Source organism: Scardinius erythrophthalmus (assembly GCF_964197995.2).
Source record: "Scardinius erythrophthalmus genome assembly, chromosome: 4".
NCBI classification, from domain to species: Eukaryota; Metazoa; Chordata; class Actinopteri; order Cypriniformes; family Leuciscidae; genus Scardinius; species Scardinius erythrophthalmus.
The window spans coordinates 27,712,766-27,736,674 of record NC_138224.1 but is presented as its reverse complement, the minus strand read 5'-3'; the positions used below and the strand labels follow the sequence as shown (position 1 = coordinate 27,736,674).

The 23,909-nt window shown below is 36.3% G+C and overlaps 1 protein-coding gene across 4 annotated transcripts; it reads left to right on the top strand.

The window, feature by feature from the left end:
* The first annotated feature begins 2,136 nt into the window (after positions 1-2,136).
* LOC308689539 (uncharacterized protein) lies at positions 2,137-8,800 on the top strand. Of its 4 annotated transcripts, XR_014030014.1 has the most exons (5): positions 2,137-2,205; positions 2,971-3,019; positions 3,241-3,375; positions 7,559-7,638; positions 7,754-8,641. XR_014030014.1 is itself a non-coding variant. In XM_081363307.1 (4 exons), the coding sequence occupies exons 3-4, from the start codon at positions 3,279-3,281 to the stop codon at positions 8,626-8,628; spliced, it is 972 nt and encodes a 323-aa protein (XP_081219433.1). In that variant the 5' UTR covers positions 2,141-2,205; positions 2,971-3,019; positions 3,241-3,278; the 3' UTR covers positions 8,629-8,800. The 4 variants fall into 4 exon arrangements, 2 of the variants coding, with proteins under 2 accessions (XP_081219433.1, XP_081219434.1); XM_081363307.1 differs by lacking the exon at positions 7,559-7,638 and having other exon boundaries at positions 2,141-2,205; positions 7,754-8,800; XR_014030015.1 differs by lacking the exon at positions 2,971-3,019 and having other exon boundaries at positions 2,163-2,205; positions 7,754-8,640.
* The last annotated feature ends 15,109 nt before the right edge of the window (positions 8,801-23,909 follow it).

Genomic DNA, 23,909 nt, shown 5'->3' with positions numbered 1-23,909 from the left:
TAAGGGCACTTCTCCAGTAAGATCGCGGGCGCGCGCGCACCCGTAGACCAGAGCAAGAGAGTGAAAGCAGTTCGCCATCAAAGCGCCCTGCCCGGCTTTTGGGAAGTCAATGTCACCAAAGAAGTGTGTTTTTGGTTGCCAGGGCAAGACAACCCTGCACAGATTCCCAAAGAACCCAGCGTTAAGGGACCAGTGGATGGAGTTTGTTTTCCTGAGCATAAACAGAGTTGTGTAAGACTGTTGTTCCCTGCATTTCGACGATGATTGTTTTATAAACAAAGATCGACGGATTTGCAGATCGTCTAATGCTTAAGGATCGAGCAGTCACAATGATAAAGGTTCGCGGTCGTGCGTTGGAACGGTGAGTAAAACTGTTGAACAAATGTCTCTGTGTGTTGTTAGCTAGGCGGGTTAGCACAGCTTTAGCTTCGCCCACACGGCCCGCCCCCAGCCGCTCGTTTTTTTCCGGAAAGACTCGGTACAGCCTATCTTTCAATTAAAAATATAATAAAACAAAAGACTTTTTGGAGATATGAAGGATGCAATATTACTCTATAGGTACTCAAGATTAACAGGAGATTGAGTGAAAATGAGCATTTCACCCCCCCTTTAAGATATTGTACAGTTTTTATCTAGTTTTGCGATTACATATGACATTAAATTGGTCATTGTATAGAGACATTGTTTCACTTGTAATTTGTGAACAATTCTATTCACAACTGAAACACTTATTAAAAATAAAAAAGCTGACTATATTTGGTCAGACAACTATGGTGAATGTGTTTGTTCAAACGATATTTGAATCTGAATCGAGTCTGGGCATGTTACAGATTTATGTTGTAATTTATTAGTGTAGTGTTTAATACTGTTCAGATATTTTATTAACAACTATAATAATTTAGGCTGTACTATCTAGCCAGCCTAACTATGATGCTAAACTACCCTGCTATTTAACCTTATCTGTATATGGAACATGGAATCTGATTAATTCGTAATTAGGTAAGATGTTCATCAGTTTGCCAAGCTGAGAGATCAGCTAAAACCACCTGACGACCAAATTGTCCAGGCTGGGAGACCAGCTGAACACCAGCTAAGCCAGACTGGGAGACCAGCTTGTCCAGCTAACCCAGGCTGGGAGACCAGCTAAAACCAGCAAAGCCAGGCTGGGAGACACTCACTAAAAATGATGTTTAAAACTTCATGTTTAAATCTTTATATGAAAATTCACATACAACACCTGTTTTTCCACTTCAATGATCATCCGTCTTGTTCCGAATTGAGTTCTCTGACCAGGCTCCTGTCACATTACATGCTGTGTAATGTATTTCACATAAAAAAGATAGTTTGGATATAATGTTGACATATTCATTTATTTGTGTAATTACAAAAATAAAAACCAAAAATATTACCCATTGATTGTTGCATAGTTGCATTTTTCTTTGTTGGAGTAATCTGTTTGGTTTAATTTTATTGACAAACCTTAAACATTATATATTGTAAAAACATAAACATTGTATAGCCTAATAATGTTTTTTCCCTCGCTGGCACTAGAAATTGCATTGAACAAAAATTGTGCACTGCCCAAATATGACAAATGATACACTGCAAAAAAAATGCTTTCTTAGTTAGTATTTTTGTTTTGTTTCCAGTACAAATATTTAAAAATTCTTAAATCAAGAAGCGTTAACTAGAGAAGTAAAATGACATAAGATATTCTATTTTGTTTTAAGATAAAAAGAAAGTAATTTAAGTAATTTTTGCTTAAAACAAGCAAAATAATCTGCCAATGAGGTAAAAAAAATAATCTTGGTTTCCATTTGAATTAAGATTTTTTTTTTCTTGTTTTCCATTCGAATTCAGATTAGTTTTCTTAACCCATTGGCAGATAATTTTGCTTGTTTTAAGCAAAAATTACTTAAATTACTTTCTGTTTATCTTAAAACAAAATAGAATTTCTTATGTAGTTTTACTCTTCTAGTAAATGCTTCTTGATTTAAGAATTTTTAGATATTTGGACTGGAAACAAAACAAAAATACTAAGTAAGAAAAGCATTTTTGCAGTGTATATATCATTTTTATATATATAATATTTATTTTCTGTACATAAATATATATGCACTTGAGATTTTAGCGTGTGAACAGGGCTTTTATTTTGGTGTAGTGATGTGACGTCATAAGGCGGCGCCCGTGATTCGCCTAAAGAAGGTTTGTGTTTTTAACAATTCAAGGCGTTTAAATCGGTTGAAACAGTTTAGTATATTTAATCGTTTTTGCAGGCGATTTAAAATTAATGAATTGTTAATTAATGTAACTTTGTAAGGCTTTATTGTCCCTTTATTTAACATTAAGGAACGTGATTCTATGGGTAAAACGCATCCACACACCAGTACCAGAATAACGAGTAAAGTCTCGTTTCGCTCTCTGTATGGTGAATCAGTTTATCTTAAACACTAGTTCGGTCACTGACAATTTGATGGAAAAAACTGTGCTTTTGAGTCGATTGATTCCCTTAATGATTCACTGATTCAAATCAGTGAGAAAAAACCCCTGTAATGACCGTTTTTAACAACTCCAAATGTTTTCATGAAAGCAGTGACAGAATATTTTTTATTTATTTATAGGGTGACATGAGGACTCCAAAACAAGCAATAATAGTTATCGTGGATTAATGACCTGATATGCACATTCGTGGCCTTTACAAATTCAAGTAACGTTAATCATCTACTGTTTAAAAATGTGTAAAAAAATATTAAAATGTAAATAGCCACCAAGCATCAAATCAAGACATTGTTTTAAACACTTTAAACAGACTGATTTATTAGGGCTACTTAAATCACAGTTTTGGTGCAAGTTTAAGAACAACAAATAACCTATCATTGATAATTTGGCATTTCTTTCTAATGTTAGCTAAACACTAAGACTGGATCAAATGATTTTTGCAAATGATATTTGAGTTTCTGCTATTAACAGGTGTGAAAAAGAAAAGAAAGAAGAAAGTGACATGTGAAGGCTCAATATGGTAACCCATACTTGGAATTTGTCCTTTGTATTTAACCCACCCAAGTTAGTGCACATTAGGAGTAGTGAGTAAATAGCCTAGTGTACGTGTATAAGTTAAGTATACTTTGGGCTTAAGATAGATATACAGACAGCTCTGGTGTGTGTGTGTGTGTGTGTGTGTGTGTTCACTGTAGTGTCTTGTTTTTCCTTAATTCTCCTCATCTCTCCTCAAACACAAAGAAAATCTCCTGGTGAAGCAACTGAGATCCACATAACATATGATTATAAAGATGGCGTTTATTAAAGAGGAGAGTGAAGACGTGACGATTGAAGAAACATTCAGAGTAAAACAAGAAGATACTGAGGAACAAACAGGTTGGTTTCATTCTCAAAACTGAACTCAGTCATTTGATTCTTAAATGTCCATCTCTACAGAAATGAATGATATTTTTGAAAAATTGGAGTCTGAGCCCCGGACATTATCAGGAAGGCTATTCCAGAGTTTAGGAGGAAAATGCTCTCCCTCCTTTAGTGAACTTGGATATTCTAGGTACTACCAGAAGCCCAGAGTTTTGGTGACCATAAAGAGCGTGATGGATTGTAAGGCGAAATAAGATTAGTTAAATACCCAGGAGCTAAACCATTTAGGGCCTTATAGGTCAGTAGCAATACTTTAACTTAATCGGTAACCAATGTAGTGATGATAAAATTGGTGTTATATGATCATATTTTCTTGCCCTAGTAAGAACTCTAGCAGCTGCATTTTGGACTAACTGTAGCTTGTTTATTGAGGATGCAGGACAACCAGCTAATAAAGCATTACAGTAATCTAGTCTCGAGGTCATGAAAGCATGAACTAACTTTTCTGCACCAGAAACCAATAACATATTCTGTAGTTTAGTGATGTTTCTGAGGTGGAAGAAGGCTGTTTTTGTAACACATGAGATGATTTTAAATACATGTGATATTAAACTAGTGTATGATTAAAACAATGAGTGGGTCTAATGACATTTTGCTTGACCACAAAGGAGTTTATTAAGTCTATAAACAACTCCTAACACATAATTTGAATTATCCACGTGAATGTTAAGATCTCAGACAATCAGCACTTTAAGTCTGACAGAAAATCAACATAATCAACATCTATACACGGTAGCCAGGTTTTTTTAAGCACATGTTCTTCAAATGAAGTTGCTTACACTTATTTTCACTCCCAAGTTCAAAGTTGTTTTGTTGCAGTCTTTTCCCCTCCGCTGTCAGGAGAAAAGGTCATAGTCACAGGGGAGTTAGAAATTGCATAGGGGAGGATTTAAAGGCCCCCTGAAATCAAAATGTAAGTTTTTCAGATTTTAGTATGTATTTAGTACATTGACAAATAAGGTTTTTAAAAGTGTGGGGAAAAATATATGGAGATATAATTAATTTTTAAACAAATTTTTTAGTTTACTAAGTTTTAACAATGAGATAATGTGATTTTTACAATCAATTAACACTGCTTATGTCTTTTTTCTTAAATAAGATAATAATTGATGAAAAAATCTGATTTGACAGTGATGTTGAGATAGTATGCAGGAAATGAGAAGAGGGGAAATATCGAGAGTAAAAAAAAGAAGCCTTATCTGCTTTGTATTTGTATTATTGTAGTTACTTTAGTTATTTAAAACAATATTATTCAATTTAAATATTTACTATATGGGCCATTCTACAGAGTTGGTTCAAAGTCAGAGTTGGAAACGTCTTGAAAAAAATGTGCATGTATGCAAATTGTATAATATCCAAGGTACACATTTATAGTAATTGTGCAGTTAATTATATTGTATTTTCAGAATGTTTTGGAATATTTTTCCTCTCCCCAAATTTCGAAACACAATAATAAATAATTCAATAAGAAGGCTTATATTGAGCTATTAATATTTTGTTTACATCTACCTCGTAAATATATTTTTTGCTATTTTAAAAAAAAATGTTTTCACAGGTAAATCAATAACAATTACAACTTTAACAATATTTCAAGTGTAATTTAAAAGATTTGTTGTATTTTTAATCCAATCTTTCTTTGTAAAAGGCATTAAGTTAATCACACTGATTTCAAAGTGAAGTATTCATTAGTTAGAATATATATTGAATCAAACACTATAATAACATCTTAGTTGATAATTCAATATACTTTATTTTATACAAAACATGCATGTTTTGGTCGTGATAGCACATTTTCGGTAGTGACGGTAATGCTTTGGTAGAGACCACATCACATTACAGAATTTTAACTCGCATACTAAGATACTAATGATTTGCATAACTGTACTAAAATTGTTTATTCCCCCCCCCCCCCCCCCCCCAAAATGATCATGTGTTCCCTTCTGTCACTACCAAAACAATGATTTCGGTCATGACTGTTTCGGTAGTGACAATTTAAGATACTTTTGAGCCTAGTTCAAAGATGATAGCCAGCACATGGTTACTAGCACAGTTCTGAACAGTTGTACACACACAAAAACTAAATTTTATGAAATTACACCCAAAAAGGTTTGCTTGATTGCAGAAAAAAGGTGTTTGGTAGTGACGTTCCTTAAAGTTACACACAGATTTTCAGACTTTTGAACACATTTCCCTCAAAATAATGGTACCTATCTATAATGAAAGAGAAGCTATGAGAAAGAGGCACACAGGAATATTTCCTGATCAAAAATGTAGGAGTGTGGTCAAAATCAGTCTCAGCCAATGGACTAAAACACACACTGTTTCGGTAGTGACATGAAAATGCGGGACACATTGTTTACATAAAGTTTCATGATTAAAAAAAGAAATCAAAAAGATATTTTTAAAAACAACAATGAAAAAATAAAAAAATAAATATTTCAATCATTTTCACAAGTTGAAATTTAGGGGTTAGGGTTCGGGACAGCCACCTCCCAATTGAAAGTACCCAAAAAATTATGATTTTATATATATTAAACTTACAGATATTTTAAATATTATTGTGGGATTCAATAGATAATAGAAGTTTTAGTACAAGTTTTTTAAATATTACAACATTTTCCTTGTTTTATAGCGGTTGTAACGAATGACCTTATATTTCAGAACACGCATATAAGCAAGTGAGGAAAACATGAATTTTTCAAATAGTTAAGAGAGAGTTACTAACTTTGCTTCACTACTGTGTGGTTCTTTGCAGGTGTCTGAATGTTGTCACATGATATTAACAGCATGACTTGATCCAAAATGGTGCCTTTTACTCCGAATGACATCAATGAAATACATTTTTCCATAACAAAGCAACGACTTCTACACAATTTCAAAACCATTTTGCACTATGTTGATATAAAATGTTATAAAATCATGCCAGAAGAAAAAATATATAAATTTACTACATTTAAATCGCAAATTAAATTGTATTCTATCTATGCTGTATTGGCCTGGACAGTTAAACTGAATGACCTTTTGACCAAGCGAAACCTTTTGACCAACCGAAACACCACCTGGCCAAAGCGACTGTGGATGTACCTGTACGTTCAGTAGTACACGCATGCTCAGTATCAGCTGCTCGTGCTCATCACTTCTCAGTGAACTGTTGGAGTTACTGGAGTAACATATACTCCGGGATATTGTTTTTTTTTTTTGAGTCGGAGGGACTGTCAGGCACGTCCGAAAACGAGTAACTTTAGAAAACTGTTGATCAGTGCTGACTTGACACAAACGGTTTTGAACGATTCACTAAAAAGAACCGGTTCAAAAGAACGATTAGTTCACGATTCGGACATCACTACCGTTGAACCGTCACAAAGCAATAATTGTGTTCGGTTGCTCAAACGCTCGAGTCCGTTTTCCAAATGTACGTTGGTAAAGAATGAAATGGCTAGAATTTATTCACACATCTACTATTGAATCCAACGTATCATCTGCGCTCGCTGGCTATTTGAAAAGGGGGAGGAGCCATTCAATATGTCCTGCCTTAGCTTCCTGTTTTAGTGGAAATTACGTCAATGCATCATACAAAGCTGTGCGTTTCAAGGCACTTCAGTGGGCCTTTAACATTGACTGTAAGTCAGTGGCATAAATCAGCCATTATCTGTGGAAGATATTTGTGTTGCTGGACTTTTCCAATACTTAACAGATTTTACAATCTAGATGTTTATCTGACTACTGGTTTTCAGGTTTGTTTTTGAATGGGAGTCAGTTCTTTTTTTTCAAGCTGTGCAACTGCACTTTGACGTAGTATGACGCTACGCTAAGGTGTTCCCATAGTGCCAGCTACTGACGCAGCATCAAGTTAACCTATGACAGGGAATGTCTCGGTTACTAATGTAAACTTGATTTCCTGAATATGGATCCACATGGATGGATTCCCTGGATGCTTTCAACAAAGAAAGTCATAGCAGAAACAAAGTGATGACGGAACCACGTTATTTTATTGCATCAGTGACTCAATGCCTCAGAGAGTGGCGTGATTGAATGGAGTGATGAATTGACATGATTCTATTCAGGCTTCAGACATTCATGACTCTGGGGAAGTTCCCATAGTGTCAGCTACTGATGCAGCATCATGTCTCCTTTTCAGGGAACCAAGGTTACATACATAACCAAGATGTTTTTGGTATGTGTGCTAAAACAAATCGAGTTCTGAGTTTACAGCATAGTGTGAGTATAGGATCTACTGTTGTTTGTTTTGATGCTTTACATGTCTATGGTTTAATGTCTGTTGATTTGTGGCATTAAACTGAGATTAACTTGTATTTGTCTCTTTTCACTTTAGACCTGATTGCACTGAAAGAGGAGAGTCAAGAACTGAATGAAAAGGAAGAGAAAGATCAGTATGAAAAACATCATGACTTAATAACTGGAACAAAAACTTATAGTTGCTCACAGACTGAAATTACTTCCTCACAAAAAACTCAAAAGGCAGGAACTACAAGTCATTTCACCTGCTTTCAGTGTGGAAAAAGTTTCAGACAACATGGGAAGCTTAAAGTTCACATGAGAATTCACAATGAAGAGAGCGCTTTTACCTGCCAACAGTGTGGAAAATGTTTCAACAGAAAAGAAAACCTTAATTACCACATGCGAGTTCACACGGGAGAGCAGCCTTTTACCTGCAATCAGTGTGGAAGAAGTTTCAACAGAAAAGGAAGCCTTGAAAGCCACATGAGAATTCATACGGGAGTGAAGCCTTACACGTGCCCTCAATGTGGAAGGAGTTTTACACATAGACCAACTCTTAATGCCCACGTGAGAATCCACACTGGAGAGAAGCCTTTCACATGCCCTCAATGTGGAAAGAGTTTCGATCAACATGGGAACCTTAATGCTCACATTAGAATTCACACTGGAGAGAACCCTTTCTCCTGCCAACAGTGTGGAAAAAGTTTCAGTCGGAAAGGAAACCTTCAAGTCCACATGAGAGTTCACACTAGAGAGAGCCCTTTCACCTGTCAACAGTGTGGAATAAGTTTCACTCAAAAAGGAAACCTTAACATTCATATGAGACTTCACACTGGAGAGAAGCCTTACATGTGTCTTAAGTGTGAAAAGAGTTTCACCTATCAAAGAGACCTGAAACGGCATTTACAAACTCATTCTGAGAAAGAATTTGCAATGTTCCTCAGTTTGTCAAGAGGTTTACAAAATTAAATTCTTCCTCCTGAGTCAATGTGCAAGTGATTATTATTTTTTTTTTTAAATTGCTCTGTGAAAAAATTTATTTTCCCATCACACTTACAGATGCACCTGAAAATATGTAGATTTTCTTTTCTTTTTTGACCAGTTATTTTCTGCAAATAAATGCTCTAAATGACAATGAATTTACTTTAAATTTGGCAGAAATTCTATCTGTAGATTTTAGAAGAAAACAAACGCATTATATAAATCTTTACTCAAACGCATACATATAAATAGTATAGCCAGTTTTGCAGTGCTCTTAATTTTTTCCAGAGCTGTATTTTGGTCACACATGTGAGAACACCTACACAACCGGTTCCTCGTGTGAGGTTGAGGTAAACTACAAAACTGATCTACATTAAATATGAGGTCCTCAATGTCAGTTTTTCACCATGCTTAAGCGTAGTTTTGAATAGCTTCAATAATTTACAGTTCAGTTACATCTATCACTTTTTTAAAAATTTCTGTCCCTTTACAGCTAATGACACAAAAATGAATCCAGAGAAGACATTTAGGGCACTTTCACACTAACACTTTTGGTGCGCACCCGGGTTCGAATGACGTCAGAGTTCAGTTCGTTGGATGATGTGAACGCTGTCTTCCGAACTCGGGTGCGCACCCGCGAACCGTACTCGAGTCCGCTTAAAAAGGTGGTCTGGGGTACGGTTCGCTGCTGATATGAACGCAATCGAACCAAACCGCGGAAGTGAACCGCTATTGTTGACGTATAATGTCTTCGGCGGACAGCCCGCTGTCTTTGAAACGTTTTCAGAATTTTTCTGTGTTTCTGTATGTCTATGTTGAAAAAAAAAAAACATAGGTTAAAAAAAAAAGAAGAAAAAATGTCAGCTACGAAAAGACCACTTTGACGCTTCAAAACGTTCATAAAGAAATCTTAAAGCTAATCTATATGAATTTAGAGGTTTTGTTCAAAATGTTCTTAAGAGACTCGATCGCTTTATATGATGAACATATTGAATTGTCTTTTATTCACATATAAATATTCATCAACTCACATCAGGGTTGTTGTAAACGGAAAATAAATTATGTTTGCTTAATGTGCGAAAACCAATGATGTTCATTCCCTACGCAGCACATTTGAGATTCCACAGGCTCAGTTGAGCTTTGTTTGTTCGCTGATCAATGGTTGTATGTGAATAAATGCCTAAATCAAATATGTTCAGCGTATAAGTTAGGGATAACAATCATTATTTTAATTGTTTTGTTCAAATAAAAAACAAAAATAGAAAAAATAAATAAACCTGTGCAAATTATGCCTGTGCAATTTGTTTACGCCTTAATTGTCTGTGAAACGGGGATATATGTTTAAGTGATAATATTGGTTAAACAAACTTGAATACTTAATGTCGCAGTCTAGTCAGTTTTCGTGATTTTACCGGGAGTGTTTGTGAGTGTGCTTAAACTCGCGCTAGACCCAAGTTATGGACATTCTCTGCTCCCTTCCTGTATACAGTTTATTCCACTTTATTTAATTTATTCATCATGCTGATAAGATCATGTGACGTCTTACATTTCTAATAATAAAAAGCATTAAAATAATTCTAGATGGTTTTATCTGTGTAGCCAGAATATGGCATGCAGTTTCCCCAAACACAAAAACATTTTATGTATTCTATTATTCAATATTAATTATCATTATTACAATTTCAAGAGCATTAATTGACAATAATAATTCTGTAATGAATTCCTGTTAATATTATAATTTCTGAGTAACATTGAACAGTCTGTGTAAATAAACATTTATGCTATTTCAGATGCAGCTTTTGTTCCACCTTTGTAGTGTAAAGATGGCTTCTGTTAATGCTAAACTTTTATTGGTAACAGTCTATAGTATTCTGATTGATTTAAGTAATTGGTTAAATGTAAGTATTTGAACACAGGTAATCATAAAAATTGCACCAATGAAGGGGAAAAGAAAAAATGCCCATGGAAATCAATTGCAAGGGGCCCCTGAACTAAGGCAAGAACAAAGTAGGCGGAGTTTTCAAAACGTTTACCTATCCATTCTTCTATATGTCTTGTTATTTTGATAGTTTGCGGCTGACCGAAAAGAGGAACAACAATGTATCTGTTCCCTGCTAAGAAGTGAGCGATAGCATTAGACCTGCTAATGAGAATAAGAAAAATGTAATAAAAAAATCTACTACTTTTATTTCATAGGCTACATACACAATAGACTATATTTTGCGGGAGTCCTGTGGTCATGTCTTTATCCTGCTCACGCCACATCAGTTTCTTAATTGGAGGTGGTTAAAAGTTTTGCTGTTTTAATTGTACTGATAGTTATATTTTACTGGACATTATAATGTCATTAATTTCAGATACCTGGCAACTGGTGATTCCTACACCACCATTGCTTCTAGTTACAGAATGGGCATCTCCGTGACAGGCTGTGATGGCCCCGATGCAGCCACACATCAGTGAGCAGTAATGTTGCGCAGGCATACAAACACTTATTCATATGTTCTTGTAATTTATCCTGCACATTCTTTAGTATTTCGTTTTATTCTCTCAATAGTTTCTGTTTATATATTTGTTTGGCAATAAGACTCAAACACGGTTTATTTCTCATTAAGATATTTATTTGCGTTGTAGTACATCACTGACTGATTGAAGTGCACACAATTTAGTTGGTGTTGTGCAGTACACGCATCTATTAATATTACTTTCTTTGAGTTTAAGTTACCGTTGTGTTGCTGAGGAGTGGATGATTGGAGCTTCGGATGGTTCGGCTGGTTCCGGTTGTGGTCCGCGTGAATTAAGGGCCGGCATGCCGCCTCAACCGCTATTTTTGTTCCACTTGCCGCTACCAACCAGCAGATTAACTGTGGGGGGGTACTCAAATGTTTGTGTTTGTATTTTCTTTCCTAATTGCTTGTTCTTTCCTTAGATTTATTATTTGTGTTAAAATTATGCACTTAATTATAGTGTAATTATTTAACTGACCTTGGTATTGATTTTGTTGTTGTATTAGTGAAGTTGTTGTTTTTGTCTTCCCTTATGTGTTAATGTGGACTAGTCCATTTGTATAAATGTGTCCCTGATTGTTTAACTGGTAGATCAGTTCAGTTTGTCTTTACACGCACTCAGTTGTTTGAGTTTAGTTTGTTCTGTTGATCTCTTTTATAGGCCTAAACATTTGTTTTGATGATTTGGACTTTGTTTCCTTTTTGAAACTTTTGTATATGTTTTTTTTTTTAATTCAGTAAAATATATTTTTGGAACATATTTCTATGATCCTCCTTCCTTGACTGCGTGGTCCCTCACACAGGCATTGTACAAGATGTGTCCAAGGCCATTTGGGACAGTACCAGAGACTGCCTGTACCAAAGACTGCTGATTAGCAGGAGATCGCCTTTGGTTTCAAGGAGAGGTGGAACTTCCCCAACTGTGTGGGTGCAATGGATGGGAAGCATATGGTAATCCAGGCACCACATAATTCAGGCTCCCAGTATTTTAATTACACTAGATAAAAAGAACTAGAGGGATTACTTTTGTATTGATAGAAACACCTTTGTCCTTTTCCCATGTGAAACCAGTATCCTCTAGTTTTACACATTCCTTTACAAAAGGATTTAAGTGGTTCAGATACGCCCCTTCAAACCCTTACCTTCACATTTAGCTGTGATGGTGTGCCAGTTTTTAAAAAGTCCCCTTGTAGTATTTGGCCCCTTTTTTTGCACCATTAATGAGCTGCCGTTGAAAATGAGACAGGATAATGTACTCCTTTGTGGACTGTGGTTTGGGGATGAGAAGTCTAATATAAGAACATTCTTAAAGCTTTCTGATATAAAAAACCATCACAAATATTACTGACAGATGTTGATATTTCTGTTTGCCTTTGTACCAATTCGTTTGTAATTCCTGGAATTTTCATATTTTTTTATTTGATCTTCCAAGGAGAGGTATATGAAAAAAATATTGGTGAACCTGCTGGCTTTGTCATAAGTAATGTTGCATTGAACACAATGAACATGGTCCAGTTCAGCTGACATTATTTTATTGCTCTGGTCAGACACATAACAGATTCTCATAATGTCTTTGGTATATTCGAAAGCTTTGTTTAACCTGAATTATAATGGCAGCTGTCACTCCTTTTCCTTGAGGAAGCTTTCCTCCACTGGTGTTCAGAAGTCTTTGAAAGCACCTTTTAGAGGCTTTACACACCTCCACAATGCTTGTTGATGGATTCTGTAAGCCTCCCCTGTTCTTCAGGGCAATGAAAGCATGCATGCTGGAATCAGAACTCAGTTCAAGAGAACAGGGCATGCACAAGATTTTCTCCATCTTTTTCAGCACAAATCCAGCAATGTAATGGGTAGTGGCGTCCTTGAACTCGGATATTGAATCGACATAAGGTAAGATGCTGTAGTCGTGGTCAGAATCCAGAGGGACTGCTGGTGTGACATCAAATTGACGATAAGCTGGACCAACTGTCACTGCCAACATGTTGGTTCCATCACTAATGAGACAGTTCCCTGTTCTATTTTTCACTTGATGTCTTACTAGGAGGCGTTTGTACGCAGCTTTGAACTGTCAGGCAGTTGGGTTGTTGTTTTTAGCCTCCGCGTGCCCTAACTGCAGAAAAGAACAGCTCAAGATGATCCTGGCTGAGTTTGTAAGTGAGGAGATACTTACAAGGTGCATCCTGTGCTTCAACCAGCTTTTTAAAAAGTTTGTTGAGGTCTTCTAGGTATTGCCACCTAATCTTTTTGCCACTGCCTGTCTGGAAAACACGTCCATCAGCAAAAGCGTTCCTCAAGAGTTTCATCATGTGACACATCAAAAACCACATGTACAGCCTGCATTGGATTTGCAGGGTGAGGAAAAAATGGCCTCATGTTTCCAACTGTGATATTGGCTCTAAGAGCCTGCATCATGGTGAAGTGACAAGACGGTCCATCACATGTTAGGGAAACAACGTGCACTCCAATGTCATGCAGCTTGTAAAGACATGTGTGACAATATTTGCTCTCTCTTATGAGAACATAGTTTGTGTCGGGGCACTATTTTTTTTATCTGTTCCTATCTTAGGGTTATTGGAGATGCTGAAGAGAAAGGATACTTAATGAAGGTGAGTAAATTATGAGATAATATCTTTGGGTGGACTAATCCTTATTGCATTTTTCCTGTGACTGATCTGCAAACTCTCTCTTAGGCCCCGTCCACACTACTGCGTTTTCGTTTAGAAACGGATAATTAAAACGAATACGATCTCCGTCCACACCAGCGTTTTAGCTGCGTATTAGAATTGATCTCCGTCCACATTAAAACGACTGAAAACGCGGATCACGTGACCATTCACCAACACTGGGCATGCGCGTGCCGGTGTAAACACAACTTCATTGATAAAATTATCCCACCATGCGCTGGTTCTTCCCGGGTTAACCCAAAACCGACGCGCCATGTACGGTCGATACCGCCGCTGCACACGGGAATTGTCACAGATCGCTCGAATAATAGCTTGCCTCCGGCGCATGTAGGCAGTTATAGCATTGTAAAATGCAGAATTTACTTTGACAACAGCTGCTAGCAAAGATATACGCCATGACTGATGACACCCAATCATAGAGCCGAGCGTGAGCCTCTACTACGTCATCGTTTCTAAAGTCCTCCGTTTTGACCCGTCCACACTAAAACGCCCTCTGGAGATTCAAAACGAAAAACGGGTCGGCAGCGTTTCTAAACTTCTCCGTTTTGGGTCTCCGTTTTTGCCGTTTTAGTGTGGACGGGAAGTGCAAACGTAGCAAAAGGTCTCCGTTTTTAAATGAAAACGCAGTAGTGTGGACGGGGCCTTAGTAAAACCACTCTGCTTCTCAGATTCATGCAACCTGCCCAGTAGGTAGCATCAGTTACTTCACACCTAGTCCTGCCAGCCCGTGACAACATGGAGGACTCACCAAATGTGTAGTTCTCATCCATATCATTTTTGTGATTCTTTGCCTAAATATTGGAGCATCTGTTTGTAAATGAACAACTGAAAAAAATCTGATTCTAAAAGGCCACAAAATGTATTGTCATTTAAATCTGCAATAGGTGTAGTAAGAAAGTAATAAGTTACACATAAACAAGATGGACAGGTCAATACTGATTAAATAATTATAAAAATGTCATCAACTTATCTTGTGTTTCCTTATCCTAGTTGATCTGTGACAAGAACATCTGTCTTCATCCCTGTAGTATGATAAATTTATTTTTTAAAGTAATGTATGCTCTCTTTGACAGACAGAAGACAATAAAACCTCATGTAATGTAAGGTGGATGTCTTTATGTAGAGCCAATACATTTACTCTGGATTAAAAAATAAAGAGACTTAAAAGTTAAAATATATACAGTATTTATTCATACAAAAATAAGAAACAACCACATACAAACTCTTGACTACTTTCACCGTGGGGAAAAAATTTAGGAAGTCAAGTATCAGGTGGAATGGCTGGGGTAAAGCAAGAGATTTAGAGAAGGGGGAAGGGAGAGGAAGAGCTGTGACAGAACAGTGTGATGGCTACCCTTTGTACATTAACAAAAGAGTGCACATTAATCATCACATAAAGTATAAAAATCCTGGACTACTTGGTGGGAAATCCAAATCCAGAATCACCCTACTGCATTTGGTCTTTCAGACACCGGCTTTCACACATTTTTTTAAAAACATATAGTTTCCCAGAGGGGTGAAATGAACTCCATCATGCAAAAATTGTCCAGGATCTCTATGCTTTATCTGAGGATGATGTATAATCTTTCCACCAAGAGTACAAACAAAGGAAGACATCACACTGTTAACAAAGCGCCGGGCTTTGTCAATTTTCTTGGGTTGAGAAGACCTCCACCGGCATCTTTGGGTGATGGCAGAGAAGATGATTTTCATCTGAGGGAACTGCCGATGGAGGTCTTGCAAGTCCTGCTTGATCCCTGCGACAAGCTTCATGCTTTTGATGGTCCCAATGTCATTGCCGCCACAGTGCACCAACAGGACATCTGGCACAGCTCTTCCTCGAAGGCACTGATGGAAGAATGAGAGGAGATTTCTCCAAACCATGCCACCCCAGCCAAACCACCGGACCTGGGCATTCAGACCAAGGTTGGTCCCGAATGTCTCCCTCGCATGTTTTTCCCCACGGCGAATGTAGCTGTCCCCAATAATGTATATTTTGGGCCCTGTTTATTGTAAAACAAAAAGAAAACATTACCTTTAAAAAAAGGATAAGGTGTAATACTAAATGTAACTTAAATTATATTTAATTTTTCCATATTTTACCAAATATAATTATTTTAACTGGATTTAAATTTCAGTGTATTTAGATCATTCTCAAATTATTCTCAAATTAAAAATCTCATGGTGAAATAATACAAGATTTTATTTCTAGATATTTCCATGTAATTTTACTTACTCTTGGCCTCTGTGGAGATGAATGATACCTGTGAGGATGTTGGGTCTCTTGATGCCATTTTATGTCTAAAATGAGGATAACAAAAAAATAAGACAATGACTAACAATCCATTCAAATATAGGCTATTGCTTCAGTATGAGAAAGCAGAGGTGTGTTGCATTAATAAATAGTTGCTAACATATTGAATGCATGTTAAAGGTCCCATGACATGAAATTTTCACTTTCTGAGGTTTTTTAACATTAATATGAGTTCCCCTAGCCTGTATATGGTCCCCAAGTTTCTAGAAATTTCAATCGGTGTAAATCGAGCTTTTGCTATCTTTCTCTGCCTTTGAGAAAATGGAAGCTCAATCGCGCTGATCTTGAATCTCCTCCTTGTGACGTTATAAGGAGGAATGTTACCTCCCCTGTCTCTGCTTTGCCCGCCCAGAGAATATTTCTCGCCCATGAGAAAATGAGCTAGGAAGGAAGTAGGAACACGCGCGCGCGATTTTAGTTTGTCCACGAGAGATATAATGGCTTTTGAGCGAGCGAAGCATAACAATTGCTCAATAATTGGATGTACAAATGAACACGAAAGGGTCAATACAGAGCTGGGCTTGCTGAACGTCTGAAACTAAAGTCTGGATCACTCTCTTTGGCTCAGCTACACACCTCGGACAAGTAAGTCAACTAATGATATATAAGTGTGTTGCTTTACTGTTTATGGTTGCCTAGACTGTTACAAGTAGAATGTGGCTGTCACATTAGCTATGCAGCTATGCAGTTTATGTGTGTGAATACACACACTGTAACGCGAGTGTTGTACACTTCTTTGTTATTTGGATAACCGTTTTCCTGTTGGTTATACGGCGCGCGCGATATCCGCATTTCAAGATCGCAGAGCTTGATGATGTAATTGTAATAAGATAAATGACAGATGTTACAGATCTCTCATGAAAAGGCAACAGTAGGTTAGCGTTAGCTACATGATAATAACTGTAAACCATCCGAATAAAGTACCGTATCCAGACATAATATTTTAAACTAACCATTCGGAAATGTCCTGCTGGAGCCGCTGAGTTGCAACTTCTTCATCCGTTGCTTCTCCATCCAGATCAGATTCTGGGTCAAACTGAAATGCTTGAACGACTGCGTGTCTCCGTGCCATTGCAATATATCCAATGTAAACATGCATGGTCTACCGTTGCCGCAGATGGTCAAGGCCACACCCACCCTCCACCTTGCGCCGCCTTTCTCCTCCTTATTAGTATTTAAAGCTACAGACACCGAAACGGCCTGTCTGAAGGAAGCTCATTCTGGGACTGGCTTATAGTGGCTATAATTCTGCACTGAGACTGAATTTTTGAAAAGAGATTTCAGATACAGTACTAGGGACCACTAAGGCCTATATTAAAGCCTACAAAAAATAGCATGTCATGGGACCTTTAACAATAAATTATAGGATGCTAACCTAGCTAAAATAGACTGCATGAGCTAAATATGAAGTTGATTTAGCTGTCCAAAAATTGTGATAGTTGTTTAATTGTAGTAATATGAGTACTCGTATTTGACAGTATGGGATATATTAATGTGTTACTTTTTAAATATGACTATGTGGTTAGTAGTTGTATTTACCTCATTTTTACGAGGTACTGCAATCAGCAGACATCAAAATTGGAGCAGAACGGAGCAGACAGAGGTCACAAAGTGCAGCGGCAAGTGCTTGCGATTGATTCTGTGAGAGTGAGGGCAGGGGCTTCATTTCGCAGCTTTACTTCCTGCTCACTACTGCGCAGGTCTGGTCCCGAGATCGCTACTGCGCAGACTCAAGTCCCAAGATGTCAGCGCCATATCGGGACACTGGCGGCTTCACTTCTCACCAATGAAAGAGATCGAAGGGGCGTCGTCCATCTTTTATTAATAAAGAATAAAAAACATTTAAAATCAGTTGTAGTGGTAGATGTATTTTATTATCATGACTGCAGAGATGCTGCTATTAATAATACATAAAATAATGAAATGCCAAATAATATCAGTGTATCTACAGCAGTAAAATGCAACATGCACATGTTATGCTTACTAATGCAGCAGTAATACTCAAACAAAAACATCAGATATAATACACTGACAGACAACATTTTAGGAGAATGTTGTTGTGTGAAACATGCAATTTGTTCTTTTATGCCTCATAATATATAGGCTTCTAATAGGGTATTAAGTATAATTGTAACTTTGTGTAAGAAAAGTGTTGTGTAAGAAAAACACTTTATAAGGTTTTTATAAGACACCTTAAATGGAAACCATGTAAAAGGTTTTTATAAGAAACCTTATTATTTGAAAACACTGTATAAGGTTTTTATAAGAAACCTTATTATATGGAAACAATGTAAAAGGTTTTTATAAGAAACCTTATTGTTAAGAAAAACACTGGAAAGAGTTTTTATAAGAAACCCTTGAATCTGGTTCATTAGAAAAGACACTGAGACTTGTTTTTATAAAAATGTTTATTAAGAAATTGTCATTAAGAAAAGACACCACAACTGTTGTTTGTAAAGTCATTTATTGAGAAAATGGTTTATAAAATAGAGACACTGCAATTGGTGATGTAAAGTCATTTATTGAGAAGATGGTTTATAAAGAAAAACAGACCACACTGAATGTTGTAAGCATTTATTAAGCATATGGCAGAGTAGAGAGAAATTGAAAATGTATTAGAAAGAGCTTTACCAAAGAAAGAAGAAAAATGCAATCATTACCGTCTATGTGTTGCGGACGAGACACAGAAGATACAGCGATGAAGAAAAGGTCCAGAAGAAGGAGGACGGAGAGACAAAGGCTTTATAACCAAGGCCTAGGGGGTTTCCAGGAGAGGATGACCAATGAACAAGTTATAGGGAGTTTCCAGGAGGAGATTTCTGAAGATGTCCAAAAGTTGATGGACTTTAAAACAGCTGCAATGATGTTAGATACGGTGTTACAGTAGATGCCTTGCCATTGCGCCTCATGAAGATGAAAGCTTGTATATTATTTGGTTTTGATTTACTTTTATTTTTATTTTATATATTAGTACCGTTTATGTAAACTAGTTAACCTATATTTAATAAAAAATACATATAATTGAAATTAAGAAGCTCGCCTGCCTTAAGTCTCTGTTTTACAAAATATTGAGCTGAACTAAACCACGGAGCAGTCTTTCGACTGAATTGTAAGTATGGACATTTATATACTTATTGTTTAGAATGAATTCAACTGACTTTACCTAACCTGAGAATAAACAAAATAAGGTAGAAGGTGTCTATATTTAAGACCCAAACAAGGGGTTAAATTAAGCACCATAAAACAATGTATATGTTTGAAACTTTGTAAATATTGCTGACAATACACACACTGTTTACTCTGTAGGATTTTGAATACAGTATTTATTCCTATTTTTAATGGTGTTACCCTAGTGAAAAAAATATACTTAAATGTCTTTCAAATACATTTATTTTGTCCTAAGTATAGATGCCGAGAGCTCCCATAGACAGTATATAAACGAGAGCTCCACGTCCGAGACTTCTACCGCTCCTACATTTACTTTATTAAACAGGTGAGCACATTTAAATAAAACTAATCCATGTTATATAGTTCAACAATGATAAAATGTCAGAATATGATCTGTATGTTATTCTAATGTTGATCTAGCTTACTGCTAGTCTCATACAGACAAACTAACACATACATTTTAACACACTCAAATGCAGTTTAGTGTGCTAGTGTAATGTTAGACCAAGTGAAACAGCGCTGCGTTACCTCACAAGTTTAATTTGTCTAATAAACTGACCTGTGAGTAGTAATTCTGCGTGTAGTTCGGTAGAATGAAATGTCCATATTCCTTTTATATATGCGGGACTCGAGTCGCGTTTGGAGCTGATAGCTGTCTCTTAGCAATCCCGAACTGCTTTATATCACTGTCATGATAAAAGCATCTATGTATTCAGTCATCCATAAACATTATTAGATCGGTCGGCTTGACGTTGACGACAAGATCCATGATTCTTAGCAAATGTTGCATCATCAATCTATGCCTTTGTTATTGTAAATAGGTTAGCGACCCCTAGTGGCGAAAAATTCCATACTGTCCGTTTAAAAAGGGATAATACAATCCTTAGATTTTCATATAGTTTTTTTTCTTTCTTTTTTTTACTAGGTATATTGAGCAGCTACAGTGCAGATCGATCCAAACTCCATAAAAAAATAAAATAAAAAAACCCTGAATTTAAAATTTTAATTTTAATCTTTTTCCCTTGTAATTTTTTTTTTTTTTTTTTTTTTTTTTATTTAACCTTTATTTAACCAGAAAAGAGCTCTCTGAGATTAAAAATCTCTTTCACAGGAGTGTCCTGGCCAAAATGTGCAGCAATACATTCAGTTCCATCACAGATAAACATCACACAAACAGATTAGAAAAAAAAAAAAAAAAAAAAAAAACACTTAAAAGCAATTGCATAATGTTAGATCAACTTCCATTTGCCGGATAACTGATTTGAAATGGTCCAGAGTCAGCAGATTTTCTAATTTTAATTTAGATTGGAGGAGATTCCAATCAAACGGCGCTGCATACATAAAAGACTTCTTACCAAACTCATTTCGAGTAAAAGGAACAGAAAGAGTATAAAAGTTTTGCGAACGAAGAAAATAGTTCTTGATAATTTTCTGCTCCACAAAACAACAGAGATAAGAAGGCAACAACCCCAAGATGGCTTTGTAAATAATTAAGTACCAGTGCGTTTTTCTTCTGGTAGACAAAGAAGGCCAACCTACTCTATGGTACAAGGTGCAATGATGAGTTGAAGATTTACAATTTGATATAAACCTTAGAGCGCCATGATAAACGGCATCGGAAGAAAGAAGATAATAAGGTGCAAATTGATATACAACATCACCATAATCGAGAACATGGAGAAAAGTAGCTGAGACTAATTTCTTTTTTACATTAAAAGAGAAGCAAAACTTGTTCCTGAAATAAAACCCAAGCTTGATTTTCAACTTATTCTTCAGTTGAGTGATATGAGAACTAAAAGATAGGGCATCATCAACTATGATGCCTAGATATTTGTACTCTTTTACTGATTCAATCACTGTACCTTGAAAGGTCTGAAGAGATACTAAATTATTTTCAAGTTTTTTTGATTTGGTAATTAACATATACTTGGTTTTATCAGTATTCAGAACACGTTTTAAACTGTGAAGCCTTAACTGAATAATATCAAAGGCTGACTGAAGCTTAGACAAGGCTTGCTGTCCAGAGGAAGCGCTGCTATACACAACAGAATCATCGGCATAGAAATGAAAGTTGGCATCCTGAATGTCCTAATCAAGGCTATTTATATAAATGGTAAATAAAAGGGGCCCCAGCACCGATCCTTGGGGAACACCTTTGTAAATCTCTAATAAATCAGATTGTTTACCTTCGGCTTGAACACACTGGGTTCTTCCACTCAGATAATTTTTAAACCAAGGAATAACGTGACTTGATAAACCAACCACCTTCAATCTGTGCAGCAAGATTCCGTGATCCACTGTATCGAAAGCCTTTGATAAATCAATAATTATGGACAGGCCTGATGACAAAACATGAATTCAAGCGTAGCTGACACATCTGCTTTCAGAGTGGATTCTCTGATTGCTCTCTTGTGTTCTTCTCAATGATGTATGATAATTCATGAGTGACCACCAAACTCTCAATATGATAAAACTGAGGATAACTGGGAACAAAATTTAGGTGTCTTTCTAATTTATAGCCATGTAATGGAACTTGTGGGAATAATGGGACTTCAGGATGCTTACAAAGTTCTCGAGATACAACTTGTGGGCACTAGACCAAATTTTGAAACTATGTTTGAGGACACACAAGATCTTGCAAATACCCGGCTTTGGTCTAAGGCCTCTCAAGTGGTCTCCAACGGAGAGCACTGCTGGGTCAGGAAGATGTCCTGAAAATACAGTACATGTTCAAAAGAAGTGCCATTACTGTTGACTGACTAGAGCGTACAGTGCGTGCAGAATAGTTGATTTTCTGATCATATTTTTTTCCAGGCACATCGTAATAACTACTATTAATTTTGTATTTAATCATTTATAAGTGATATATAATTGTTCTTGAAGGCTGGAAATAAAGAACGCTTTATATTCAGGTGTGCATAATTATTAGGCAAGTTTTCTTTTACAGATAAAATAAGCCAAAAAAATTTAATTCAGACTTAAAAGTAAAAAATGATTAAATCCACATGAGAAGGATGCAAGACTAATGCAATACCAGAGATTGCAGTTAAGGCATGAACATTGGAAAGTGAAATACTCACTGAGTCAGCAGGGTCAGACAAAAACAGGTGGAGAAGAAATGACACATGTTAACTTTAAAATAATGAAGAATTAAAGGGTTAGTTCACCCAAAAAGGAAAATTATGTCATTAATGACCAGTGTTGTGCAAGTTACTTCCAAACTGTAATACATTATACATTACTTGTTACTGTTATTTAAAAGTAATTCTTTACCTTACAATATTACTGTCTCAGAATTGTAATGCGTTACATTACTCCTGTATTACTTTTGAGTTACTTTCACCACAATAACTACAGAAGTAGAACTTAACATTCAAAAATGACTAGGGCTGTAACGATATGCGATATAAAAACCGAAATCACAACACTCAGATCCACGAACCTGTGTCGCGGTGTGAGAAGGGAGAATCATGACACGTCCCTTAGAACCCCCAGAGTTATCCTTCCCGTCCAGATCCAATGCTACCACATCTTTAAATTACTATTAGTATTATTTGAAGTTAACATTTTAAAATACGTAGACCTACACCACAAAACTAGTAGAAGATACATTATTTAAAATAGGGCAATTCCAGCGTTATGGACGTGACATTTGCAGTAAAAACTTGAAATATAAATTCTCAGAAAATGCATTTAATACCAATAGGCTTATATTGAAACGTCTGTTTACCATAGGCTACTCCCTTAATAAAGGAGTCCAGATATATCTTCCAAAAATATCAGTCTACACATGCGTTTTATATTTAATATGAGGGAAATAGACATGCATGCATGCGTGACACAAAAAATCTTTAACTTTTAGGTTGCAAAATATTTTTTAGCAATTCTGTGAATTACACAAAGCAAAACAAAAGTAATACTACCCACCAGAAGAAGAAGGGTTGGCTCTCCATAGAACATAATATATTCATTTTATTTAATTTTCGTGTTCGCATTTATGAGGAAAAAACTATGTTACGGACGTGACAGTTCTCCGCGCTCTGAAAGCGACACTAAAAGACAGCTTTAAAACTTTCACAAAGAACTCAAACAGAAAGCACAAAGCCTTTCTTTAAAGTGAATTTCGTTTTGTATCAATTGTATCTTAATTTTAATCAATGTTTCATCAACCAATTGCTTGGATTTAATAAATAATAAGTAAATATATTAGACAAGAGATTATCAGGGCACGGAGGCGCCGGCGCGTGAACTGGAGCTCGTCGCATAAATGAACCAAAACTCAGCGCCTACTTGCCTACTTTCTCTCTGGCGCCTTCACTACTGCGAAGATCGTGAGTCAGCATCGTCAACTTCATCTTTGCAGCCGACACTGACACAGAAAACACTTGTTTATTAATAAACAATTAAAATGTCTCTTTGCTATATTTGACATATTCATAATCATAACTTTTGCCGGTTCTTTGTGACAGCTTTTAGGTGCTTTTATTGGCAGCGCCACCCTTACATTTTACATGACCGAGTCACCACCGCATCAAAAACATGATTGCGTGATGAAAACATGATGAAAAACACCACCTAAACATAGCCTAACTGGTTAGA